We start from the raw sequence: 27,670 nt of genomic DNA, 5'->3' as shown, positions 1-27,670 counted from the left end.
CAAACAAGAACACAACAAATTGAAAGATTTCAAAGTAATGGTCTGCATTACAAAACAATATAGCTCCAGAATTCCGCATTTCAAATTTACACCATTGGTTTTCCAGCAACTTGTTCATAAAGATACAACCATCAAACAGGGCGAACAAGCGTTGCAGTACTTCACTGACTTCACATTCTTAAAACGCTTACAGTAACTGAAAAGGCGTAAAAAGAACAGGTTTATTAAATCGAAACACATTGCACAGCTTTCGGGTGTATATAGACTCCAACTTATGAACCTCAAAAAAAATCTGAAGCTTGTCCATAGCTTTGCCTAGGGTGCATAGTTTTATGGAAACAAATCAGTTTATATAAAAGAAAAACTGGAAGAAAACAACCCAATGTTAGAAAAACGTTGGAGAATAAAACTTGCTGAACCTGGTTTCTTAAAACCGGACCCAGCCAATCGAGTTACGGGGTGTTATACTGACTTCACATCATATCCGTCCTTGAACATGTTAAAACTCGACGGTCCAACAGTGTCAATGAACCCTCTTATGGAAAGATCAGGCGCGGGTTGGTTCTTCCCCAGTAAATCGTGATCTATAAAAATGACAACAATCGTAATGTCATCGTGAAAGAACCGCCTAACTCCCTTTCCAACCTTCTTAAGGTCGTCATATCTCATCTCCCTTTTCCTAGCTGCCTCGCTCAAAGCTGTTTTGAGAAGCCTTTTTGCAATTCCCTGACATTTTTTAAAACAACAGAAGAAAAAACGATTGGGATCTTGATAATAAAAGCAAAAAACAAAAAGACGAAAGAGGTATTAGAAGGAAAAAAAACAAAAACATACTGCTCGAGGATTATTATGTACAATCTCCACAGCTTCCTGATTTGTCATGTGCTCCCATAGCCCATCGGATGCAAATATTACAAATTTATCATTGGGCTGTAGAACCCTAGCACATACAGATGGTTCTGCTGTTAGCACAGGCCGGCCAAGGGGCTCAGGTAGGTGAAATCTCGGAAACGTAGGATCAAGAGAAAATTCTGGCCTCTTTAAGTATGCATCACCGATAGATCTAGACACCTGACAGCAAGCAAGTAAAGAGAAATTTAAGTAATTACTAATAACTTGTCAACGATGTTATCTAACTGGCAAATAAAATTTGTAGTTAGTACCTAACACAGGAACTGAATGCTGAATGTGCATACCAGTTGATTTTAAGCAACCGCTACTGTGGGGGAGTGAAAATGTTAAACATGCGTGTAATGAAGAAATACAACACAAAAACCTAGTCCTGCAGCATCTACGACATACATGACTGATGCAACTACAAACACTGATTCTACTCAGACCGAAAAGTAATGAAAGAAATGTATGCAGTTGTGTTTGCTAACAGACACGCATCTTGACGGGGGCATGTGCAGATACTAAAGCAATCCTTAAGCATTCTGGACATTTATGTTAAGGTGATTACAGAATTCGTAAGTCAGAAATCACAAACTGACTCGTTATAGAAAGTGGGTATCATTAACAGAAGGAAGTTGAGAAAAGTACAGAAAATATATCCAAAAACTAGAAATAAGACCAGATTTAGAAAGTAGGTACCAGGACAATACAAAAAAGTAAAACATATGTAATTACACAAGTATGCAATAGCTTTATAAACTATAATTCTATCCAAAAATCGACGACAGCAGGCAAAAACAGATAAAGAAAAAAAGGGATCATGCATATTTATATATATATACACACATATAATTATATATGCAACAAACAACGTGACGTGACAAAACCAAGCATGTCAGTTAAAGAGAGACGGAAAGTGAGTAAACCTGTATGATGCCTTTGATACGCCAAACGCCATGCTTCATAACAACAATATGTGAATCATCTGGATGCAAGGACCTGAGTTCTTGTCTAACCTCCTCCATGCTTGCATTGTGCTCCCTATTTAGCTGTTCAGCAGCTATCTTATTCGATCTACCTATAGAACCAATTACTGCTCGAGAGTCTCCTAGATTAGCAACAAACAATGTTCCCCTCCAGATAACTCCAACCAGACAACAAGACCCAATTGCTGCCATTAATGGCTTTATTCCACAAGTCCTACGCACAAGAGTAAGGAACCCATCCTCCGTCGAAGAAAAGGCACTTCTAAGGATATCTTCAGATATGGTTCCCTTTTCTCGAGCATGTCCTGTAACAAAAACATTTAAATAAGTTGCAATTTGAAAAATCCAAAAGTACATGGTGTACAGAACAACTGCAAATGGAGGGGGAAGCATAGAATACGAAAAATAAGCAGTATTGCAACAGAAGCACGGCAAGCGCCCATGTTCTTAAACTATCCTCCTCTTCCACTTCCCCAATCACATATAGCTAAAAGGCTCTCTATTGGCATATAAAGAAGGGCCCTTGACTCCAGGGTGGAAGGGAAAAGACAATGCATCAAAGAAACAAAAATTTCAAATTTCACAGAATTGTACATTCAACTCTAATCGAACTATGCAGAACAAAAAAGATAAACATAACTCAACCTCCGATTCTCTCTTCTGATTTTTTTTTTTTAGCATAAATAAATTAAACCTTTCAAATAACAGCGCTGTGTATATTTCAGCATCATCAAGACAAACTCGACTGACAAAAATTTACCCAGTAGAGAAAAATCCAAGACTCTGCTTTAAACCAATTGACCATCAAACAAACATACAATTCACATTTAAGTTTAAAAGAAACAACAACATCAAAGACAACACCTTTCAAAAAAACACAAATCCCAAACAATCCATCAAAACACACAACTCCAACAATCCCAAGAAAAAGCAGACGCTACCCGCAAAGTTGACTAAAGCAGTGTGCTCGGCTCACCACAAAAGCTCAAATCCCCGCAGTTTAGATTAAATTAGAATATCGCTCAAATCAAAACAGGAAAATAAAAACCCAAGAAACGAAAAGAATCCAAAAACCAAGAAAATAGGGGCTCTGGCTCACTCACTCATGAGATTAAGAAAGAGATGGTCATTAATGAAGCGAGAAGCATCAGGTCCACCGTGTCCGTCATAAACACCAACAAAGGTGGCGTCTCGGCCGGTCTCCACCTGGCTGTGATCCTCAATAACTTCATTGGCCTGCACGACAGCGAACGAGAATTCTCCATAGCTGTGCCTGTCGAGGCTTCTGCACCACAGCAAAGGGTCCTCCAACGACGAGTCGTCCACCTCATCCTTGTTCATACGGGCATATCTCTGCAATGGCTTCCAACACGTACACGCTATCCTTGTCAGCCACGAAAACATCCCTCATTTCCCAACAACAACCCCGACAACTGCTACTTTCCTCTGTAATCCGACAATCCTTTCGTGGATTTCAGGTGCTCGTTGAGAAAATTAAAGATTTGGGGTCGCTTGTTTTTGAATGAAGTTTCAAAATTTGGGAAGATTTTGGAGGATTGGCAAAATCCAAAAGGAGTTGTGATTTTTGAGACAAAAGGTTCAAGGGGTCTGTGGGTTTTTCTGAGTCTTCCTCTGTCCTTCTCTCTGTGCGTTTAGAGAGAGAAAGAGGAGGGAGAGAGAGAGAGAGAGGGAGAGAGAGGGAGAGAGAGGTTTTGCAGAGCAACAAGGACTGCGTGGAAGGGAAGGGGAAAGTTGACGAAAGAAAGCGTGTGAGAAGCGCTCTATTCTTCTTTGTTTTTTCGAAATGGTGTTTGTAAATTGACGGAAATGTCACTGGTGTGATGACGAAAGCGGATTTGGCAAAACATTGTTTTCAAATTGTTTTTGTTTCTTTTTTTTCTTTTTTCTTTTTTTAAGAATTCAAAATATTTTCTTTTGTGGGGTCTCACCTCTCACTTTATACATGTCACTATCACCAAATTGTCTTTTTCTCTAAATTTCTCGTTTTATTTAATTCGTGAACAATTTCAAAAAATGTAAATTAAAAAAATGATCGAAGGCTTTTTAGTGATGATGACATCATTTTTGTAATTTTAATATGAATTAAATGTAACTGTGAAAATAAAAGTATTTTATAAGGAGCTAAGATCATCTCGGAGTAAGATTTTCTTCTCTTCTATTTACATCCTTTTTCCTCCCATCTTCTCACAGATTATTTTTTGTTTTCTTCTAGCTATTAAAAAATGAACAAAAAACATTGACGCGATTTAACTGTAACTGTTCAAATAGGAGGAGATGGAAGGGGAGAGAGATTAGGATGGGAGAAAATCATACTCCGACCATCTCCAACTTTTGGGTTAAAACATAAACTTTTTAACCTAGAAAATTTATGTTTTAACTCAGAGGCAATTTTTCTGTTCCCAACCTGAATTAAATTTTTAGCCCGAGATTATTAAAAATGAATTTAAGCTTTTTTTATAAAAAAAAAATATGTAGATTATCCTCATTTAATTTTATGAACATTTTAACTTAAAAATATTTAGTTTCCGATGAATATTGAAAAATACTAAATTGACACCATGAAATTCATGGAACACTAGAAATAATTCTTTTAAGTATTTTAATCGTTAGATTTAAATTTGGATTGTTATGTTTTTTTTAACGTTAGATTTTATCATATTAGATCTCAGCAATTGGATTTAATGAATATATAAATATAAAATTAAAAATTAAATAAATTAAATTTGAACCGTTGGATCAACCAACGTCCAATTAACCACAACTGTTTGATGAAGGAAAGAGTCGTTGGGCTCGGACTGGTGAATGATACACCTATGTGCCTTGGACCCCCGCATTGCCAGCTCCTTGAGAGTTGGGGTGTTAGGCACGTCAAATTTGTCGTGGCTTGGTTTCTAGTGGGCGCGTCTACTCGCACTAGTGGGCTAACCCACTAACCCTTGCTAAATCCTGGTCGAAAAGTGCCCAAAAAAAATGAGTTTTAACCCAAAACTCATTTTTGCATCAAGGGTTTGGAGCAAGTTGGGTGAGTTTATAACCTAAAATTTGAGTTTTACTTCAAAGGTTGGGGTAGGTCTAAGAGGGCTAGTAGCTCAAGATATAATGCTTATATAACCAAACAAAATTACGCTAGTTAGTTGGAGCAGTATAACGCCTCCTTACACCCAAATTCTAAGTTGGAATTAAAGCAATCAATATTGCTTTGTCAAAACAAAACTTCCTTAACGAAAACAATTACTTTATATGTATTTGTAGCCTTAATTTTTATCATGAATATTTATGTCAAACTAAAGATCTAGTTTTGAACTATTAAAAAAGTTTTTATTTCACTTTCTCCTCATGCTTAACACTTACATAGCGTGTACACAATCGCTGATATGATTAAAAAGAGGATAATTGATTAGCCAATGCAGATTTCAAAAGTGTGATTTTCTCTTTTAGCTATAATATTATAAAAAGAAAAATTAATGAAAATGATTTGAAAATTTTGAGTTTTAACGATAAGAACAAAATAAAGAGTAAAATGAATAGTATCATGTTTGACTTTTTAGTGTAAAAATATGATTTTTCGTTAAATTGAACAATACTGTAAGCTTTTCGTTAAAACACCCAATTATAAATGGGGTGAAGCAAATTGTGCGTTGACCTTAAACAATGACAAAGTCTATGCCTCCTCTTCCCCTGAAATTGAGATTGTATGAAGCTTCCTTTTAGCATCATAAAACCTTTAGATTCCTACAAATTACAATATCCATCCCATGTGCAATGCATGTGCAACTCTCTTTTCTTTTTATTTATGGCTTATGAAATTTATGAATAATCTCTACTAATTAATAAAATATTCATTGTCAACCAAAAAATTTTATAAAATTATGAATTTAACCATCTAATTAAAACAGAACATGAATATGAAATATGAGGCAAAAATGTAATTTCACACAAATAAATTTTGTTTTTCTTTTTCAAAACCTCACCTACATATAATCATAACATATCTGTAATTAAAAAAAATTTAAATTAAAAAAAAAAAAATCCCACACCCACATTATCTATCACTCTCTTCCTCTCTCCTTCTATTTCAAAAACAAAAATAAAAAATCTTCTCACACACAAGTGTGTGCCCATATACTAGTAATAATAATAATAAGCACTACAACTTATCTTCCCCAGTTATATCCAACTATTTAAAATTAGTCACGATTATTTATTTATTTAATTTACAATATATATATATATATATATATATATATATATATTTGAGTAGACTTTTTGGACAAAATATTCGATCATAATCATGATATGAGATCCAACCCTAGAGAACACGTGTGAGTGATCTGGGTAGGTGTAACCATGAAATGTAAGGTTATCTCCAATCGAGGGCTGATCAGAGGACTCGTTTTAGCCCTCTGGCCCTCCAAGATTCTCCAAGATATTAATATTTTAATGAACAGTACAGAGTCATATTTGCCTCCATCTCCAACCGAGAGCCAGAGGGCTAGAGGACTCGTTTTAGCCCTGCCACAAAAAATTGTCTCCAACCGAGGGCCAAACATAATTTATTATTTAAATTTAAAAACTACAACAACTTAAATTTAAAAACTACAACGATAACTGGCCCAAAAAACCAAAAAAATTAGAATTTAAATTTAATGAATGGTTTAGGTATTTATAAGAAAAAAAAATTAGAATTTTTAAAAATTAAAAAAAAAAAAGGCCCAAAAAACCAAAAAAAAAAAAAAAAAAATGAATACAACGGCTAGTTGACTAGCCGTTGTATCCAAATTTTTTTTTTTTAAGCAATCCTGTCGGTTATAACCAACAGGAAAGCTATATTTTCTGGCCAGCCAAGCAGCCAACCCTCTAGCCCTCTAGCCCTCTAGCCCTCTCTGATTCCGTGAGATCCTCTCAGATTCCACAGCCCTCTGGCCTAGCCCTCTATTGGAGTCGGTTTTCGTGTTATTTTCGGCCTTCTGGCCCTCTAGACCCTTCGATTGGAGATGACCTAAAGATTTGGAAACCAACCTTTGTCCTTTTTTCAGGAAACCAACTTTGTCCTTTTTTATGAACGGAGGAAATGCAGCGGAGGTAGGAGGAGGGAGGGACGGCATGTTGCTTTCCAAGAAATTAATAAAAAATTAAAGGCTCTCCAGAACACATGCAGCATGTGAGTAACTGTGGCTTTTTCGTTTCTGTCACAGCTTTCACTATTCAGGTTGCCTTCTCTCTCTCTCTCTCTCTCTCTCTTTGTGATAATCCAGAAAGATGATGAATCCACTACAACACACACACAGAGGCATTCATGGGATGATGGTACAGTTGGAGATTAAAGATGTCGTTGTTGCCACGGATGGGTTCAGATTTGACTCCATGAATCCCATCAGACGGTTGTGCTGTCCAATTGTGGTCAACGTCACATGTACAAGTGCTGCTCTTTTATTTGGCCAACAAATTGGGTTAGAAACTCCATTTCTTCTATATGGATAAGAGGAGGTGGAGAATTTTTATTAGTAGAGGGTGGACACGTTTTGGTTTGAATATTCGCATTATTGGGTATGATTCGGATTTTGGGTTGAAAATTAGACCGAACCGATTGTGTTAGGAAACTAAAACTTCATATCAAATTGATAAAATTCGTGATAAAAAAAGCATTTTTATACTAATATACAATGAATTTGAACCACGCATTCCAAAAATGGACGATCAGATTAATACTAAGAGGGTGTCTGTTCGTTGAGCTAGACAATGTCATTGATCAAACGTTTGTGCCTGTTGTAATGCTTTTCCATGAAAACCTTTGAAGCTCCTTCAATGGCCATTCTCCATGTCTGCACATAACATCATGACAAACACAAAAAAGCATCAATATAAGTTGACTTTTCATTCCCACTTGTAAATTGTAACAATATAAAAGTTCACCAGTTTTTATCAATGAAAAAAAAATAAGTCCGACTATAATGTTAAGTCTCATTCAGCAGTACGAGTTTTATGTAAGATATAACTGCTACGAAATTTTTAAATCCCTATATGCAAGATTTAACTATTTTACCCTCCCCCCTCCCCTCCCCTTAATAAAAATGGAGATAGGCAGGTTGGTTAGTTAGCTGGCAAATTGGACCAAGCTAGTGACAGCTTTACTAACAGGTCCAACAGGCTGCACCACAGAGTTGCCGTAAAACCCTAAACCCTAATGAACAATCTACAGATGATGGGGTTGGGGGTGGGTGGGGAGAGATGTTGGACCCTGCTCTACTAATGCTTTCTATATGCCTCAGATCACACAAGGACTGATGCACTGTTTTCGGGTTTAGGGTTTACATTTTAGGACAAAAGAACTAAAGCGGTATTAGATTTTTTTTTCACAAGCGATATTGGAGAAAAGGACAATCAATGCAGGACCTCATAATCTCATATCTATGTGTGAGTATAAGCATTTACTTTTTCATACAATGTGCCGAGTACGAAACTCCCTAACTGTCGCTGGTATCAAAACACATTTTATGTAATGTAATAAATACAAAAATAACAAAAATCTAACCTTGTGAATTGTGCCAAAGAGGGACTTGTTCCTGATATCCCTAGCCCTGAGGTGTGAAGCCCTGCCGCCATGAATCCCAATCTTCCTAAACAACGCCTTGCTCTTAGTCCCAGCAGGAAGCAGAGACCTCCTCTCCACCAATCCACTCTTCCCACTCAATGGGCTCTCACACTGCTGATCCCCATCCCCGTTCACCCGGCTTCTTTTCCGACGCTTCGACACCCTCACCGCCAGCTGTTTCCTCGCAGGAACCTCAGCCTCATCCCCGGAATCCGCAAATTTCCTCAGCAGCTCGTCGGAAGACTTCTTGGTCACATGTTGAACACTTGCAGATGCGGCAGCAGTAGTAGTATTACAAGTAGGAGTTGGAGCAGTGATAGCTTCCATTGTAAATTTGTAAAACGAGAGAGATATTGTGAGAAAGATAGTACGTAAAATTGCAATGTGGAAGCTTTATAATTTATATGTACGTGTTATTAGTGCTAATACTGTATTTGTGGAAATTGGACCGTTGGGGTTAGGACTTGGGGGAATTATTTGAATAATTGGGGGAGTGGGGGAAATATAGCCGTTACAAGGGAGACAAAGAGGAGCCTGGAGGTGCAGTGTATTATGATTTGTGAGCATGTGATTATGTTTTGGAGTACCAAAAATTCCAATTTGGCATCATTGTATATGGTTTAGGGTTCCCATGTTCAATCCTGACACAAATTTTGCAGATGATGTGGTGACGAAAAAGTTGGATCTGGGGTTTTTGGGCCAAGTAACGGTAATAATAATGGATTGGTGAGGAATTGGACCAAAAGCCCACTATAAAAATCATCTTTTTTGCTCATAATAAAAATAGATCATCTTTAAGAAGGGGATTGTTTTCCGATTCTTATGTGTTGAACACATCGAAGTTTATGGTAACAAGCAATATTCTTAGGATTTCGTCAACTTATTTGATTCATATAGATGACTAAACAATCTCTAAATCAAATAATTTTTTTTCTAGAAATGGATTTGTAGATGATGATAACGGAAATAACCAATTTGAATTATGAAGTTTTAACAGTAAAATAATATCACTTTGTCATGTAACAAGGAATTATTCGTTACATGTAACGAAAAAGTAAACGGGTAGTGAAGTCATTTGCATAATGAAGTGAGAGAAGTAACTAAGGAAATCTAATGCCTAATTGAAAATAAATACAATAAATATTACGAAGTTTTAACCAAACACTTCCGGTACTGTTTACCACAATTTTACCTTTTCTTGGTACTATTCACTACACTTTTATTTGTTCTTTTTCATTAAAATTAAAAAAAAAATTGAACTTTTCGTTTGTTTTTCTTGAATATTACACTTTGTAGAACAAACATAAAGATATTCTACAAGCAAATGTTACAAAAAGAAACAAATATACTGGCTCCGCAGATTCCATCCATTCGGATTTCTTTTCAATGGATCTCAACAAATGCTGTTAGAGGATGTCTTCGGAAGCCTGAATTTATGAATTTTGAATTTTAATTGAGAATATTTCAGTGAGCGTCTTAAGGTTGGTTTTCTGGGCATGCACTTCCAAATGTTCAAGAAATTCCATGCAACAGTATAGACTTCTTTTAACGCACGTAAAACATTCCAGAACTTCAAATACTGATAGCGTCAACATTATATAGTCAAGCATGTTGGATTAGTTAAAAATACATCGAAACGAGTTTTGAGTCATCAATGCTCCTATGAGATTACTTCTAGTTATTTTCAACTAAAAATCAATTAGCATGTGTATCGTAAAGATGAAGGATCATGCCATAAAGCGTCATAATTTCATGTTATTTCAGAATTTGTATCACTTGATCTTATAGAAAGAGCCAGTTATCTTCTTTCTAATCTAAAATGGGAGTTTTATAAAACCTACTTCTACATCTCCTTGATTATCACCTGTAAAGAGAAAATTGACGGGAGGCAAATTACGAAGAAGTCAGAACTGTCATTGATAAACCTTGTACCTTGTTGTTATGAGCTGAACTGAGTCCCGAAACTGAGTGTATGGCATTCATGATTCCTCAAGTTTAGCTGTATAATTGGGAAACACCAACATAATACGCTTGAATGCAAGAAATTATTTAACAGACGAGACATGAAAACTCATCTAACTTCACGATGACATCAAAATTTATTCCTCAAGAAGTTTTCAGCATGCTCGAATATCAAACAGCTTACCACAACAGCAACTCCCGTCTCACAGAATTTAGGTATGCTAATGAGTCTGACCATCTGACCTTCAGATCCTGCAATCGGAAGTTTGTAGACTATTCAAGCGATGAAAAGAAATAAATAATTCATTTTTGGCATGAAAAGTATTTAGTAAATGATTACAGAAGTTACAAGAAAATACCCTTACTAAGCGACTATCATATTTATCCTGATTACCAACAAAGTAAACGTGAGGACAACTCTCGATCAGGAACGGATCCCTATCCGTGAAAGGATAGCATCCTGAAACATAATGATAACAAGAGAAACTCAAACATAAACCCATGGGAAGACCAAAATTACAAATGATTGTCCTAATTATTTTCATTGTTTAGTCTCAAATTGGAGACGAAGTTCAGCCAAGCTGAATTCCAAGCCAAACAACCAATTTAACATAACAACTTGATTCGGGTGACCAATAAAACTACACAGGCAAAAGATAAAATCAAGTTTATCCGTTGCTTCTGAATACTTATCAAGATCATCTATATTTTGCCCCGATGTTCCAAGAAACCTGAAAGCCACAATACCAGTATGTCAAAAGTAATTACCTAATAAGTAATACCAAAACAAAAATTTTGATCGACAATGCAAAAAGTCAAATTAGATCTACAATTTTACCTGACATCATCAAGATCAAATGATATCCAAAGACAAACCTGCAGCAATCTAGCACAAGTATATTTAATTAAGCAGTGTGGTTCATGATAGGAGCACAGATGAGGTATATTCACTAGTTATATGATTAAACAAACCTGAGTCAACAAAATATTCAGCTCCTTAATTGGCTCAGACAGCCTTGATTGATCCTTTGATGCTAAATTCTAGCAACAATGGACAAAACGACAATTAGAAAGAGAATTACTAAGTTTTGCTGTAGCATATGAACCTATCAGGCATCTCGATTGAAAATTTAAGAAACTATACAACAAAAGGTTTAGGCTTTCCATTTTATTATTTCAACAAAGATTAAAAAAACTTCAAAACTATGTTCTTAGGCTTTTCAGTTTATAAGAAATCATTAAGCAATATATTCATCCTATTAACAGAAAGATCTAAATGGTTTACCTGTCCATTAAGAAGTCCACAAGGAACCTCAACAGAATTTCCAGCAATTACAACATGAACTATCTGTGCTGCAATACCTTGTTCCTATTTAATGTTCTACAAAGTTAGTATGTTAAGACAATTTAATATATAATGCACAGCACACGATAATGAAGGATAAGACGGCATGAACCTTCTCATCTCCTAAATGTCCTGTTATATGATCAACAAGAAGCTGAAACTGGAGAGGGTTTAAAGAGCTGCTTCCAACACGAAATCCAGATACAAAAACAACATATTTGCCAAGTTAACCAGGGGTTTTTCCCTAATTAACGACTTTGGTTGACACAGCTCGTCAATTTTTGTTTCTATTTTATCTAACTGTTTTCCAATGGTGTGGAGACTCTGGTTAGTAAAATTGTTTTGTTCTATGACTGGTTTTACTCCTGCATCTTCTTTGGGAAGTTTGAAAGGAGTAGCTGGGATTTGCTTATTAGCAGTTGTGATAAGGATTGTTTCCTGTGGAGGATGACTAGAGGAGACTATTGTCTTATCTTCTTTAAGCCAATTTTCTTTGGTTAGTACCTCTAATTTCTTTTCAGACTCGTACTACTTTTCGACATAATCGAAGAAAAATACTTCAAATATGTGGGTTTGCATAAATTCTTTCCATTTTTTATGGATTTCTAGTTTTTCTTCTGTTGTATATTTATTTCTGAAAATATTCCTTCTTGGAATATTCTCTTCAGCCTCAATATCAGCATTGAGTTTTTTCCTATCTGGTTTAAAAGGTTTATTCAAAACTAGAAGTTGATGATGAATTTGACCTGCATCAAAATCAGATTCCATTGGAGAAGTTTGTTCTCCTTGATCTTGGGTTTGGGGTTGGTAAACCGGATGTGTAACCTGAGAGGTTGTTTCTCCTGATTTTAGCTTGATGTTAATTGTCACATCCCGGCCCAGACGGGACCACTTCCTAGGCCCGCTCCACCACCGTAGCACTATATGATCCGCTTTGGGCCCCTACCACGCCCTCACGGTTTTGTTTCTGGGAACTCAGACGAGAACTTCCCAATGGGTCACCCATCCTGGGAATGCTCTCGTGCGCTACTCGCTTAACTTCGGAGTTCCCATGGAACCGGAAGCCAGTGAGCTCCCAAAAGGCCTCGTGCTAGGTAGAGATGGAAATATACATATAAGGATCACTCCCCTGGACGATGTGGGATTTTACAATAATTAAGTCATTAATTAACTCTTGCTGGGTGACAAACGAACTGGAGGCTACCACCTTTAAGTTTCTATTGGCTATTGAATTGATTAACTCTTGGTCTTGACCCATCCTATCGGTTGGTTCTCCTGTGTGAAACAAAATAAAATTAGTATAAAATGGTTGAGGTAAAGATAATTGTGAAAGAACAAGAATACTAGAGGAAAATGAGAACCTAAATACAAGACATTGTAGCTCCTCCTTAAACAAAATTTTTTTATAGCCAATATTGTCTAACATACTTTTGCATAAATTCGACCTTTTTCCAAATGTACATTTCTCACCAAATTCATAATCCTAGCATTAATGTGTCTTTCAATCCCTACAACAGTTTGTAGTATTCAACTTGCATGAACTGATTTTGATTCCAAAGTTATTAGACCCTTCTATAAAATTATTAAATATAAGATGAAAGTCTATAGAAAAAAATAGGCAAGAACAAACATTTCTGCAAAGAAGAAAAATTGCAAAGTAATAGAAAGGGAGAAAAGTCAGATTATACTTGATTTAAGTGGCAACTCTATCTGGGGTGGTATTCCAGCTTCAAGAACATCTAGGACTAAGAAGTCACCGGCATCAGTCTGCTTTCAATATAAACCAACAATAGTCCCTATCAACATGTTAACGTAGAATGAGCATGTGATGCACAAGCCAAGCCAGAAATTAAGAAATTAGGGTATTTCTAGTTTCTTATGCAGTTTACACATGTACTGTTCATGTCTTTTAAGTCTCTCTATGTTACAAAATTAATGCATCAAGTGTCATAAATTAGTCTTTAAATTAGTCTTTAGAATTTCAAACTATATTAATGTGGATCTTTCCATATTCATGTACCAATTAGCCTACAGAAAGGGCTAATTTAAAAAACAAAAAGGGAATAGATACATCTTTGGTGGGAGTGACTCCAATACTGGTGTGATGCCAAAGGCCGGAGTGAGCCCGGATGTCTTCTGTGTTCCTAGCTATTCCTATTGTCCTACATCAGCATGCTTCAAACATATTGATTCATAGTAGAATGTTAAGCAATTTGGATTCTTCCCGGTCAAAATGAAACAGTTCGAATAAATATTTTAATTTGACAAAGACCTGTTACATACACAGAAAGTGAAAGCACATTCCCAGAAAGCTTAACTCTTCCACTTTCATCTTCGAAAATCAGATGGTCATCTGGGTGCACAAAATTATGAGGCTTGACAAGTGGTGTCACAGTTCTCTGTAAAATTTACAATATTATAAACAGTAAATGAGAAAACCTCAGAAATTAATAATTAACATTGCGCAAGTACACTACCGTCTTAGAGTATTCATCGAGAACACAAGGCTTGAGTTTCATGCGCTTGTAGAGGGTTCCAACAATGATGCATTCCTTGTCCCTTTCCAATCCCAAAACTCTGCAAACTACAAACCATACAGAACACCCTATTATTTCAGATTGCCATTTTACCCGAAAACCAAATCATTAATACTTTACATTTTCACATAAATGAATGAAAAATCCCAACAGCTAGCCGAAGAAAAATCCTGCCTTCGTTCTAATCCAATGACATGTAAGACATTCTTCCTATCAAAATCCTAACTTTCTGCAAGCCCCGAACCCCTATTTCAATACGAAGACATTTGATATGCAGATATCATAAAAAATAATAAATAACATGACAATCAATGCAAAAAATCTAAACTTTAAACGAATTATAGAAAACCAATTATCTTCCACGGGTAGCCAACTCAAAGACAAACTTACGGGTACCGTGCCATCAACTCCGTCAAGAACGAAATTTAACAGGAAAATCGAAATCTAAAATTCAGCAAATGTTGAATAAATACAAAAAATTGAGAACCTGGCAAATGGGGTTTCCAGTTAGGGACAAGGGAATAGAGGAGGGTCCTCATCATATGGAGGCGGGCGAAGTATATTTGGCTGTACTGTTGACCCCTGTACATTTCCTTTTGAATCTCAAACCTCTCGTCCTGCAATTAACACAAAATCACGAAGAAAATAAAAACCCAATAACAAATCGAAATTAAGAAATAATTCATACTAATTGCTACAAAAAAATTCAGCTGTGGCTCGTAATTCAGGAAAGGTTGCTGAGAAACCCTAGAAAAAGAACTGAACTTTCCGATTGAGCATGAAAATTTGTCTACTTTCCCTTCTTTTCTCGTGTGTTATCTCGGTAAATAAACAAGTTGACCTGAGAAGTACAATTTCTAGAGAGGGAGAAACGGGGGGAGGGAGAGAGTACGGACCAGCAATTTGTAGGTGGAATGCTTTCTGTGGAGGTTCTTCTCCGAATCGATTTCCATGGCTTCCATGGCGGGAAAATAAGCAGCTGCAGCAGCAGCAGAGAATTTCACTGCGCTCGCTCTTTGAGGTGGCTTAGTTACTTACACCTGTTTGGTACTGAGTTCCATGGCTTCCATGGCGGGAAAATAAGCAGCTGCAGCAGCAGCAGAGAATTTCACTGCGCTCGCTCTTTGAGGTGGCTCAGTTCCTTACACCTGTTTGGTGCTGGGCGGTTCTGAAACATGCTGGAATCAAAAAAAAGTTGAGAGTTATTTTTGTGTTAGATAAACATTCAGCTTCAGTTTTTTTTCATAATTTTTTATGGAAAAAAGCCAAAAATAAGACGTTGCAAAATTCAGCTTTGAAAAATCAGTTGTTTTTTTTTCACATCTTTTTTTATATAAAAGTTTACCAAACACTATAATATTATTTTTTTTTTTTTTTTCAAAAGCACTTTTACAAAAGAGTTTACCAAACACTTTACTGCTTTATTTCACAGCTGCTTATTTTCACAGAGTAATTTTTTTTTAAAGCATGTCAATACCAAACCTTACTTAGTAGGGCTTTTATACGGTCAAATAGAAAACTAATCAATTTCAATACAATTTTAAAATATCCTTCTGAATTTCAAGTAGGGGATGTAGCTCACATGGTAGAGCGCTCGCTTTGCATGCGAGAGGTACGGGGTTCGATACCCCGCATCTCCATTCTCTTTTAACATTCCCTTTTATTATTATATTTTGATACTAATAAGAAAACAATTTTTTGGGTAGGTTCATTTTAATACTTTTGATTCTTTATTTAGGTGTTTATAACACAACTAAATGTCTAAATTCTAATTTTATTCAAAAATTATAGAGAACACTACAAATTCTTCGAGAATGTTGCATAACTTATATGACTACATTGTTACTTGTTTGTACCATATTATATTAGCCTTGTAACCACCAAATACGAGTTAATTAGGAATCAGAATCCTTGCTTAGGCACCCCTGCTTCCTCCAACTTGGAACCGACTTGCTCAAGGACACATGGCAACACTACAACAACGTTCCTAAAATTTCACATCAACCATGGACAACGTTCCTAATCCAGGCTTAGTCCTCTACTTATGTTTAAATCCTTGTATTATTTAAATAATATATTATTAATGAAAATTTCTTTACCCGTGAATGTAAACTCAACTGAGGGTAAACCACGTAGGTATCATGTCGAATTCTCTACTCTTATCTTTTTACATATCATCATTACGTAGCAACCCAAATACTCTCGCATAGGTTACTTTAACACATGTTGACTCAAAATCCGCTCAATTTGTTCATCAACATGATTAAATTATTTCTCAAACTAAATTATAATTAATGAATACGTATAAATAATTTCCTATATAATATATTGTGGTGTAAAAACTGAAAGTATATTGACATCATTTTTCTCACTGGAGCACATATATGACATCACTATTACCTTATTTTTCCAATGACGAAAGTACCCCTCTCTCAGACACCCGAGCTTTCCCACTTCCCTCGCAGCCGTCAACCACCAACCTGTCTCTCCTCTCTTCCGACGATTCAAAACCAGTACACTTCTACTCTCTCAGCTCTCTCCCTAGGGTTTCTCTCTCTCTCCAATGGCGTCGGTGCAGAGCCAGCTCTCTGCTTTTTCTTCCATAGCCTCGTGCTATTTGACTTCGTCTTCTTCGCCGTCGTCGGCCTTCTCTTCCACCGCCACCACTGCACTGGTTTCCGTCTGCAGGTCGCCGCAGCGTCGTCTGAAATTCTACGGAGACGGGAGAATTCGCCTCCAGCGGTCCGTATGCCGAGCGATGGTTCAGCAGGCCGTTCCCGGAGCTCCTGCTGCCTATGCTAAGGAAATGGAGAGGCTTTCCGCTAAAGAATCGCTTCTTCTCGCCGTGAGTCTCTCCAATTTTAATCTTCTTTTTTTCATATATAATCTGTTAATTAGGAGAGAAGTCGTTAGCTCTTTGCACTAATTGGTTGTTTAGGAAGTGGTAATGTAGGAATAATGGCAAATCTAAGGCACTGTTTTGTTGCTATTTTTAGATTATACTCCTAAACACAAAATTTGCTTTCTCCATAGCTGAAAAAGCACCTTTCGAAATTCAAATTACAAAAGTGCTAAAAGTATTAAAATTTAAATTGTTCGAATCCTGACAATATAGCTCCATTCAATATATCTGGAAATTATATATTTTGATTTCGCAAAGTTTTGGACTTGTTAATGCATTAGTGCAAATGTCTTGTTGTAGAACTTTTCAAGTTCTCAGTCAAACTCTTAAAAGTTAAAGTAGAGCTCCGCTTGTGCACTTGGTCGTTACAATTATGCAAACCCATTTCTCGATTCAATAGAAGTCCAAAGAGGTGAGGTAAATAGGCTCCCATCCCAAATAACGAGAGATAAGTAAAAAAGCCATACGATTTACATGTTTCTAGCGACTCACATGGCATCATCAAATGATACAAGTCTTGGGTTAATGTGGAAACCTTGTGTTTCAGTTTAAGGATGCTGGGGGTTTTGAGGCTTTAGTCACTGGGAAGACAACAGACATGGAGCGGATTGATGTGAATGAGAGGATAACTGCTTTGGAGCGGGTCAATCCAACACCACGTCCTACAACGTGAGCGCACATCTGAACAGTGCATTACCACATTTTTTTCATTTTGGTTTGGATGAGATGGTCACTTGTTTGTTCAGCTACCCAGGTCGCCTTTTTTGGAAGGTCGATGGAACTTCGAGTGGTTTGGATCTGGAAGCCCAGGTTTTTTTGCTGCCAGATTTTTGTTTGAGTAAGTGCTGCACACGTTTATCTATTTCATTGTTTGATTGGTTCAGAAAACTTTCTTGGTTTTGGTATATAATTAGTTTGAAGTTTGAATTAAAAGGTAGCTTACTGTATTGGTGCAATTAAGCAATTTCTCTATTGGTGCAGGAGGTTTCCTTCAACTTTGGCTAGTTTGACAAAAATGCAGGTGGTCATCAAGGATGGGAATGCAATGATTACGGCAAAATTGAAAGTGTTCAACTCGGTATTTATTTTTTCTTTAAAAGTTACCAGACCGTTGTGTACTTTCAATTATATGATGAAGCACTCAGGATAAATACTGCACGTGTCACATATCCATGTCAATTCACAGCTCTAGCACAATTTTAAGGACATTGAACTTACATGAGTCATATTTATGCTGTAACAACAGTGTATGTTTAGGGCAAGTTGGTCGTGTTTGCATCAGAACCTTGGATTGCATGTGCAATTTGTTTAGGTACAACATCATAAGACCAGCCGGTAGATCTGTGTAAACTAAAGTTTGCAACTTCTTTTCATCCTTTTTCCTGGAAACTTAGGAAAAGTAGCAATTTTAGCAATTCTTTCCATCTAATTAAATTCGTGTTATATGATTGGTAGATACAAATGAAAGTGAGAAAGGAAGAGAGAAAAGAAGTACAAGTTTTAGTCTGCTAGTATTTTCTAAGATAAGAAATAGTCAATACATACTTTTGATTTAGGCATGATGTTACCTATCATTTCTTCTATTTGTCTGTTCTGTTTGAATTTTGATGTAATTTTTCTTCTGAGCATTCACTATGCAACTCGAGCTGGTGCTGTGCAGATAGAAAGCAAATTTACTTTGTCAACCAAGTTAACTGTGGAGGGACCAGTTCGAATGAAAGAGGAATATGTTGAGGGGATTCTTGAGACACCAAAAGTTATTGAAGAGACAATACCAGACCAGCTAAAAGGTGCACTTGGTCAGGCCGTAAACACAGTGCAACAACTTCCTCTGGTTATTAGGGATGCCTTTTCCAGTGGGCTGAAAGTTCCTTTAAGTAAGCGTGATGCTTTTCTTAGCCAGTTATTTTCTTTATCTTAATTGCATGGTTGAATCTCGAGCTCCAGTAAACTCCTTTAAACGTGTTGTCTGAATAATATCTGCTATGTTGTTGGCTTGTAATACACAATGAAACAGTACTTGTATATGAAATCATGGATAACCAACTATTGGGATGGAAGATACTTGCGAATTTCTTGTATGAAATTTGAAGCACTCCAATCAACTCCTTTAAATGCATAGTCCGAAGATTATGTGCTTTTTGTGGTTAGGTACTATTTAAGAAGACAGTATATGAACGTTTGAAACTGACTATTTGGGATAAAGATGCTTGGGAGTTCTTTTTGCCTATGAATCCTAGCCCTCCCTGCATGTTAATTTTAGCATGTGCTACTACGTTATAAACTTATAAGTACATAAGGTTCTCTACCTTACCATTTGCAACACTATTGTGCTGTATTTGGCATTGCAGTTAATCAGCTGTTATGTCTCCTTTCTGTAAATCCAAGGGTACCAATAGTCTTCCTTGGGGTACTAGTTGACACTTGGTCAAAATCATGTGTCTACCCCAAAATTTCTGAAAATGGTGTTGCCTAATCTTTCCTTTTATAATAGAAGTTTTCCCTTTATTTCCCTGTTAATTGATTTAGATGGGGTTAAGAGAGCTATAACATTTACTTTCCTTGGACGATGAGCTTCTTTTTCTTCCCTCTCAAAATGATTAATACCTAAGTCTCAAGGGGCACAGTCATGGATGGTATATGGTAGTGGTATGATATCTTGAAGGAGACTTTTTATTTGTAAATGTAAGTCTCTCTGTTACATTCTTGCCAGTTAGAATGTTTTTTTGTTGGTTGTCCTAAATACTAAAGTGCTCTAATGCACGGCCCATAACCAGATTCTTTTGATTGAGATTCAAACATTGTGGCATCAACTACTGCAGATATTTTATTTTGTCCAGTGAACACTTTTACCACTCAGATGCATCTCATTTTGCATGCAGTTTCCAAATTTTTTCTTCTTTCCCCTCTTCCTTCTTCCTTCTTTGCATGCTTGATCTGTTTGCAACCTAGAATCTAGAATGTTAAGGGGCTGTTTGGTATCCTTCTTGGATCCAATTTTTAGTTTTCAAAACTGATGAATGTAGCTAAATTACTTAGTACTTATGAGTTTCAAAAACAAAAAAAATGGGATCCAATAACCCTCGTCCAATTTTGTAGTAGCCTATGTCGCACCTTGCTAATGCTCAATCCAATAACCCTCATCCAATTTTTCCTTATCTCATCTTTTACGCCTCTATACTAACCTAGTTCTATATAAAGTGTTTATGTGCTCTTGTGTTATTTGTATTAGTATGTGCCGCTCCCTGCTAATGCTCCATCCAATATGATAAAATAAAGCATTTCCCGTACTGATTTATCTCTATGTTCACCCAGTCCTCATTGTAAATCCATACTAATCATTTACTTTGTGCCTGCAGCTGGATCTTTCGAGAGGCTCTTCATGATCTCCTATCTTGATACCGAGATACTTGTAAGCATTATACTGAGTATTAATTTTGTGATTCAGCTTCAATTCGTTGCACATGTGATTTACTTCGTAAAAAGTATGACCCCCTATCTCACTATGATTAACAGAATTGCATAACTACAAAATAATTAATCTTCTTAGTTTGACATATCAAAACTCGGTGGATTTAAAACAGATGATCAGTTTTTGTTTTAAGTATTTTAAAATATAGCTAAATTAATGTTAAAATATCTCGCATGGGGAAGTTAATTTATAGAGGAAGATAGAATTATTTCCCTTTTCTTGGTGGCAACTGGAATAAACTTACTAAAGAATTGAGACTCCTCTAAGCTTTCTAAAAGTATTTAATCTGGTTCATTTTCATGTGTGTACTGGAAAGTTTTCTACAATTTAAAATACATTTGTAAAGAGTGTGCAACTTGTAGATGCATGAATCATGATGTATGCTTTTTCTTTTGGTAAAATATGTATGACGTATTCAGAATCATCTGTTATCACTAGATAGCGACCTTGGCTATTCCATTAGTCTGTTGATCGTGCATGAATATTATTATCAAAGTCAATGGCAATCCCTTTTTCTGAGCTTTATTATTGTGTTTCGTGATTACCTTAGATTTAATAAGATATGAAAGAAGTTTAAATTTGCTCCCTTACCCTTGACCATTTTGCTAACCTTAGAATTTAAGTGTGGTTTAGAATTAGTTTCAGTTGTAACGATGAATTGTAGAGGTTTTACCTCTGAAATTTCAACTCTTTTCACTGTTTTTATGTGGACGCTCTCTGGATATTGCTATATTATCAATCTTACTTAGCATGTAAGACTTTCTGACTTTTAAGAGTCTACATCGACAGCGTTGAATACTATTTCCCCAAACCCTCGCGCACAAGTTTAGGGGAGTCAAATTTAGACATTTGAATTTTGAGCGATTTACCTCATCCAACTGCTTTGCTCATACGGTTTATTGTCGATGCACCAAGTGAGAGGAGTGATGCATCGGTTAGGGGCTATTAGCGGTACACTGTTCATTACTTATAATTGTAGGTGGTAAAATATTTGGTATGAGTAAGGTGTATGCATTAGAAACATTTTCCCTCGTCATCACCATATAAGATCGTTTTAATGTTCGGTATATTGAAGTCGCTGTGTAGCGCGATATACCTTGTAACGTTTTGAATTCTGCAACCGGTTTTGATACAGATAATACGAGATGCTGCTGGAGTTCCTGAAGTGCTTACCAGGCTGGAAGAAGGCATCATAGAGTATGAAAGCTAAAGGGTACTTTATGTAAGGGACTCAATTTTTCTATGTTTTTTTTCCTGCATATTTCAAGTAAAACAACTTCTATACTTTACCACTTCCTCTCTTAGTATTTCCTTGTTACCTCCCGAAATCCTTCCAAATAATCGGCGATGAGGTATTAAAATTAGGGGCAATGTTTATATCTCTGTAAAATACTAAAATTGAAGTGAATGGACCAAAAGTTGAGTCTGGTTTGGTTTGTTGTCCCCTGCAAGTCTCAGCATTTTTAATGTGTCTTAATTATTCTTGTGATTAATTAGGGATTAAAACTGGATAAGAAGAGGGATAATATTTGTAAATTAAAGGTTTGTTAAGTGTAAAATTGTTTGACTAAATTGCTCCACGCTGTTTGACTAAGATGTGCTCTCTGCTGCCGTGCTAATTTGAAATCAAGTGGTTCGCAGCCTCTCAAGCTTGGCCTTACATTAACTGGAAGGGCATTCCAATTTTTTATTCAGGAAATGAATTTCACGCACTCTGCTTGTTTCTTAGGAGGGTGTAGTCAAACTAAGATTTTAAAAGTGATAGATTTGATAAGATTTAAGAGGATTAAAGATTCCTACAAAATTCATATGGATTTTCAAAGAATTTGAATGGATTGTGGTGGAATGATTTGAAATCTTAGGGGGTGAGGTTGGATTTTTTTTTAGTATTGGTTATATATACTTTTGGCTCTCAAATCCCACAAAGTCCACTACTTACTGAAATCCTTCAAAATCTTAATTTTTTGAATACGCTTAGAATTGGATGGATTTTAAAATCCTTTAAAATATTTTAATTGACTACACTTAGATTTTAAATGATTCTAAAATCCTTTAATTGACTAAACCTAGATTTGAATAGATTCTAAAATCCTTTAAAATCTTTTAATTGACTACATTATGATTTTAAAGTCTTTTAAAATCCTCTCAAATCCAAGTTTGACTATACCCCCTTAATTCACCATTGAATGATTTGATCCTGTTATTCGAAACTCTACTTGTCTCTTAATTAGAAATAGAGTTATCATTTATTATTTTATAAAATAAAAAATACTAATGTTTTAATACGAATTGTCTTGGTTATTCAGTCTATAGGTGGAGATGCACTTGGACAGTTATTGTTCATTTAAGATGATTGAGTTGCCTATTGCCCACGGGGCCTTCCTATACTGAAAGTGCTCTTAGGGTTGGGAGCCTCCCTCTCCACGCTACTTTGGCCTCAATTTTTCATAATTGTCTCCTTCCGGACTCTATCAAACACATCGACCGGAAGAACATAGATAAAATTAGACGGTAACAAAAACGTAAAAACATATTTTATGGATAGTGGGAATGGAACACAATATTCCGACGTAACCATAAATGTTCTTTACTACTTGAGAGATGTCAATGAGTTTGTTGCTTAAGTATTTAAGAGCATTTATTTTTATACACGAGGCCCTACACCTCCCTTATAAACTTGGCAGAGGGAGGAATCAAACAAAAAAGGGAGGAATTATAACTACTTTGCAGAGGGAGGAAATGAACACAACACATATTGTCGTAAGGACTCTCTAACTACTTACAAACTATGGAAATTAATATGTATTATGGCATGGATGAGTACGGGACGAATGTACATTAAGACCAAGGTAGTCTCAGGACTACACGGAGTCTAGAAAATACATATATGAAGGTCTTCTGAGAACTCTACGATTGCTTGGTATGAGTTTTTTTTTTGTGCCTACAAGATGTTTGATGTAATGTCTGCTAGGCATATCTTGACAGGTTGTGCACACGAAATTTTTTCTCGAGATCACTCATCAAATTGCTTTGGCATATGCAGTATCTTTTGACTTGTTCATGATATAGTTTAACTGATGACAACAAATACATCAAGTATTAGATGAAATACGTTAACGTATAAGTTAAAATTTCTTTTTGCGAGCTTCACGCTTGATCAAATCCAAGAATACTTGTACTTTAATACCAGCGAAAATTCAAATCATGAATGTACCACTTAAATAAGTCATCATCTTAGAGGTGTACGGTCGTTGTAAGATGACACTTTTGGTGGTTTGAATAATCCCAGTCGCACCGGACATCTTAATTATTTAGGTTCAATAAATAATATATTTAATATGTCACAATTTGCAAATAAAAAATTCACCAAAAATGCTAACTTTTTCCAGTATGAGGATAACGGTAGAAGAGATTAATTTTTTAAATCAAATTTATACATTTTTAATATAATTTTTTTTTTAACAAACGATATTATCAACATTAAGAAAGGCGGTGGACTTAAACTCACAATGAGCTAACAATAATGTGGTTCAAATTCGCTTTTGGTTATAATTGAACCTAAGATCTCTTACTTACAAATGAAGAGAAATACTTCTAGCTCGTAGTACTAAATTACAACTCTTTAAAATTGGGTTTTTTTTTTCCTTATAATTTAAGAAGTAATTTTATAGGTAGCTCTTGGTGATGGTACAAACTGGTATTTATTCTAGGGGTGTAATTTAATGATTGGCTCTCTTTCAAAGATTATTCATGCACAAAACCAGTTATGTGATTACTTCCGTTTAACCTTTTTTTTTTAAAGGGGGACAACACTGGTGGCGAACTACGGTCGTTCACCTCTTTCAGACCTACAAAAGATTAGTTGAGAATTGTACCCTAGTCATGACCATGATCAAACAGATTTATAACTTACAAAATACATCCAAAACCTCTTGTTTTTTTTCCTTTAGGGAACTACTATACGCACTTTTCCATGAGATCACTTGTCGTGATTTACTTGTTTAGCCATTTGACAATTTGCATTTTCGTATTAACTTTATCTAACCAAGTGTGTTATTTTTTACATTTATAGACAATCAAACTACATAAAATATTAATGATTTTTTGTAAGAACAACCTTTAAAATAGAACTTAAAATATAAAAGAAAATTAATGAAAAGGACTTGAAAACTTTGAGTTTTAACGATAAAGACAAAATAAAGGGTAAAGTGAATAGTATCGTGATTTATTTTTTAGTGTAAAAATATGATTTTTTGTTAAAGTAAACAGTACCGGAAACTTTTCATTAAAGTTCCCAAAATATAAATGGTCCCTATCAAAGAACTTTAGTCTGGAGTAACCGTAAGATGGAAGCCCTTTTGTACAATAAGGACATTGTTGACAAAGAGTAGCTTGATATATCAATATATTACCACATACGTATAAACATATATTGTCCGTACACATGAGATATTATATACAATAGTGTTGCAAAATAGACATAAAACATAAATAATCATTCATCACTACTCTTGCACTAATTTATATAAGCGCTTCATGTTTAAATTATTAAAACTACATATTTGTTGCTTTTAAAGATTTAAGTAAAAAAATTCCTATCATTTTGGTGCCACTTGTCTCATAAAATTTTTTTTTTTCCTAAAATTTTTCACGTTAAAAAAAACTATTTATTTATTTAGAGAAACTAACCATCCTATAATCTAGCTTTTTTCAGTCACACTAAAAAAAACCATGAACAATATAAATATATCATTCATAAACAAATATAAATGTACCACTATAATCGAACAATTAAAATTGTGTCTGAAACAAAACATAACAAAAATGGAAATAAATGTACAGATCAACAATTGTGTATAAAACCAAACGCACTAAAGTTGAAATTAAACGTACCAATCAACAATGTGTATAGAAGAAAACATACCAATTAATATATTAGATTATCAAAACGTATCAACACGACTTAATTAAATTGAAAGAAAATATTAACACCCATGTATTATGTATTTGAAAAACTTACCCAATAGATATGGTTGAATCTTTAAATTAAGAAAGGGACTATAAATATAGCAATTAATTAATTAATATTATTGAGGGGGTTTTTGACATAAAAATTAATTTAATATGAATTGAAAAAGTTAGAAATTAACAAATGTTTAATCAGCCACTTAGTAATGTGATTTAGTGGTATTTATCTTCACTTATAAGTGAGAGGTCTTACGTTCGCTTCTAACCAAAGACAAATTTGAATCATATTATTGCTAGCCTATAGTGAGGCTAAACTCACTCCCTCTTTTTTAGTGTAGATAATATTGTATGTTCATAAAATAAAATAAAAATGTTTAATCAAGAAAAATTTTGAGAGAATTTTCTTTGATTTTTCCTCTAGACGGTTAGGGTTTTAACAAATCAATCAAGTGGGTTATGTGGGTTATGCACAAGAAATGTGTTTAATTTCGTATTGGGCAATAAAAAAATTGGAAGTTTGTCCGAAGGACTAACCATAACTTAACTTAGGAGTGTATCTGCACTTAATTTCCAAGAGACGGCTTGTGCTAATTAATCAGGAAAAAATAATTAATTGCAACAATACTCTTGCAAGAAAAGTAATACATTTATATATCAAACACCCTATAGTTTTCAGCACGTTGTTTTTAATAATTCTGGTTGCCAAACCCTAATCATCCACCTAGACGAACAGGTGGTCCCACATACATAAGACAAGTAGCAAATCCCACATCCAAAAAACAACGAGACAAAATAATAAAAAAAAACCACAGCTAAATGTTAATTATTCGATTCAAAAACTCAAAAACAAATAAATAATTTATAAGTAATATCATAAATTTCTGCTTCTTCCAAATGAATGCAACTGGAAATATCTCTGCAGAAAAACAGATGATATCTCAAAAGAAAACGTTATTTACACAAGAAATAGAGAGAGATCAAAGCATCATAAAAATTGGGAAATTAAAAGGCAGACGGATAGACAAAGTAATTTCACTAGAATTAAGTTAAAACCCTCTAAAATCCCAAGAAAATTAAACAAAATATTTCAGACTACTCTGATCAAAACCATACATCTTTTTTTCTTTTTCATTTTTTGGGGTGAGAATTCCACAGAAAATATTGATTTTTTGACCTTCTAGACAAGTTGGGTTCCTTCAAAACCATGCAGGAGGTGAGAATTTGGAGCATCCAAAGTGGGCAGCAAAGGAAGCTCACCACCAAATTCCTGAATAAACCCCTCCAAGTCTGCAAATCTCTCAAGAAACCCACCAGAGTTTTCTGCATTCCACATCAGCCCTTCTTCTCCCTTAACCCTGTCTCTCGATTGGTCCACAAATCCCCTGCACCCATCTCTCATCTTGTCAGCCATGATCAATGCATTCTTTTTGCTGGGTTTGGGTTCTTCTCTGCTAGGTATACTTGTTGGGTTTTTCTTGTTGTTCCTCCTGTTGCTGCAGCCGCCGTTTTCCGATGGTTTTCCAGTGAGTCTCTGAACCAGCTCCCTGAAGTTTGCCACGTCAGTCTTGATGATCTCTGGGGCAAATATGTGAATAATTCGGATTTTGGGCTTGAATTTTGATATTATCTGTGAGTCTCTGTGGATTGCTGGAAAGTTTGAGCAGAAAGTATGCTTCTTGGTTAGTGTTTGAGCCTCCTCCATGGGAAATGCCGAGAGAGAGAGAGAGAGAGAGAGAGAGAGAGAGAGAGAGAGAGAGAGAGAGAGGTTGAGAGAGATGGGGGGATTGAGGAAGTTGGTGTAAATATATTAATGGAGGGGTGGTTAATAATTAATTAGTTTAAATTAGGAGGACAAATGGGAAAAAAATAAGAAATGAGAGGGGAGAAAAAAGGCTGGCTTTGGGAGGGAGGGGTTGGATGAATCCTCTTGTGGCAAAATGTTAAAGAGTCAATAGAGTATTCAATTGAACTCAATGGTCCCCTATCTCCCA

The 27,670-nt window shown here is 35.5% G+C and overlaps 5 protein-coding genes, 1 long non-coding RNA gene and 1 other non-coding gene across 12 annotated transcripts; 2 read left to right on the top strand and 5 right to left on the bottom strand.

The window, feature by feature from the left end:
- Positions 1 to 19: 19 nt before the first annotated feature.
- Positions 20 to 3,664, bottom strand: LOC137713230 (putative protein phosphatase 2C 68). Of its 2 annotated transcripts, none has more exons than XM_068452509.2 (5): positions 2,984 to 3,664; positions 1,821 to 2,185; positions 835 to 1,071; positions 420 to 726; positions 20 to 315 (listed from the first exon to the last, which is right to left on the bottom strand). In XM_068452509.2, the coding sequence occupies exons 1-4, from the start codon at positions 3,282 to 3,284 to the stop codon at positions 463 to 465; spliced, it is 1,167 nt and encodes a 388-aa protein (XP_068308610.2). In that variant the 5' UTR covers positions 3,285 to 3,664; the 3' UTR covers positions 20 to 315; positions 420 to 462. The 2 variants fall into 2 exon arrangements, with proteins under 2 accessions (XP_068308610.2, XP_068308611.2); XM_068452510.2 differs by having other exon boundaries at positions 20 to 196; positions 2,984 to 3,658.
- Positions 3,665 to 7,532: 3,868 nt separating this feature from the next.
- On the bottom strand, positions 7,533 to 8,909 carry LOC137713779 (uncharacterized). Its single transcript, XM_068453130.2, has 2 exons — positions 8,434 to 8,909; positions 7,533 to 7,723 (listed from the first exon to the last, which is right to left on the bottom strand). Exons 1-2 carry the CDS (start codon positions 8,818 to 8,820, stop codon positions 7,634 to 7,636), a joined length of 477 nt encoding a protein of 158 aa, XP_068309231.2. The 5' UTR covers positions 8,821 to 8,909; the 3' UTR covers positions 7,533 to 7,633.
- Positions 8,910 to 9,590: 681 nt separating this feature from the next.
- Positions 9,591 to 10,926, bottom strand: LOC148691398 (uncharacterized). Its single transcript, XR_015955789.1, has 4 exons — positions 10,815 to 10,926; positions 10,640 to 10,707; positions 10,426 to 10,492; positions 9,591 to 9,920 (listed from the first exon to the last, which is right to left on the bottom strand). It is a non-coding gene; the product is annotated as an uncharacterized LOC148691398 (long non-coding RNA).
- A 2,164-nt stretch (positions 10,927 to 13,090) lies between these two features.
- Positions 13,091 to 15,506, bottom strand: LOC137713444 (DNA polymerase delta small subunit-like). 5 transcript variants are annotated; one of them, XM_088684475.1, is made up of 6 exons: positions 15,432 to 15,483; positions 15,234 to 15,317; positions 14,825 to 14,954; positions 14,278 to 14,384; positions 14,084 to 14,199; positions 13,632 to 13,962 (listed from the first exon to the last, which is right to left on the bottom strand). In XM_088684475.1, exons 2-6 carry the CDS (start codon positions 15,297 to 15,299, stop codon positions 13,824 to 13,826), a joined length of 558 nt encoding a protein of 185 aa, XP_088540601.1. In that variant the 5' UTR covers positions 15,300 to 15,317; positions 15,432 to 15,483; the 3' UTR covers positions 13,632 to 13,823. The 5 variants fall into 5 exon arrangements, with proteins under 5 accessions (XP_088540602.1, XP_088540601.1, XP_088540605.1 ...); XM_088684476.1 differs by lacking the exon at positions 13,632 to 13,962 and adding an exon at positions 13,091 to 13,596 and having other exon boundaries at positions 15,234 to 15,506; XM_088684479.1 differs by lacking the exon at positions 15,432 to 15,483 and having other exon boundaries at positions 13,634 to 13,962; positions 15,234 to 15,371.
- A 398-nt stretch (positions 15,507 to 15,904) lies between these two features.
- On the top strand, positions 15,905 to 15,977 carry TRNAA-UGC (transfer RNA alanine (anticodon UGC)). The gene has a single exon. It is a non-coding gene; the product is annotated as a tRNA-Ala (tRNA).
- Positions 15,978 to 16,749: 772 nt separating this feature from the next.
- LOC137713253 (putative plastid-lipid-associated protein 13, chloroplastic) lies at positions 16,750 to 22,162 on the top strand. Its single transcript, XM_068452544.2, has 7 exons — positions 16,750 to 17,182; positions 17,787 to 17,908; positions 17,994 to 18,077; positions 18,221 to 18,317; positions 18,900 to 19,116; positions 20,599 to 20,651; positions 21,847 to 22,162. Exons 1-7 carry the CDS (start codon positions 16,901 to 16,903, stop codon positions 21,919 to 21,921), a joined length of 930 nt encoding a protein of 309 aa, XP_068308645.2. The 5' UTR covers positions 16,750 to 16,900; the 3' UTR covers positions 21,922 to 22,162.
- A 4,372-nt stretch (positions 22,163 to 26,534) lies between these two features.
- Positions 26,535 to 27,451, bottom strand: LOC137712059 (VQ motif-containing protein 17-like). Its single transcript, XM_068451206.2, has one exon. It carries the CDS (start codon positions 27,379 to 27,381, stop codon positions 26,857 to 26,859), a length of 525 nt encoding a protein of 174 aa, XP_068307307.1. The 5' UTR covers positions 27,382 to 27,451; the 3' UTR covers positions 26,535 to 26,856.
- Positions 27,452 to 27,670: the final 219 nt, after the last annotated feature.

The sequence above is a fragment of the Pyrus communis genome, chromosome 14 (genome assembly GCF_041283825.1).
Source record: "Pyrus communis isolate YQ-2024b chromosome 14, ASM4128382v1, whole genome shotgun sequence".
Classification (NCBI taxonomy): Eukaryota; Viridiplantae; Streptophyta; class Magnoliopsida; order Rosales; family Rosaceae; genus Pyrus; species Pyrus communis.
Note: the sequence above shows the minus strand (reverse complement) of the source record. Positions and strands in the feature narration are given on the sequence as shown.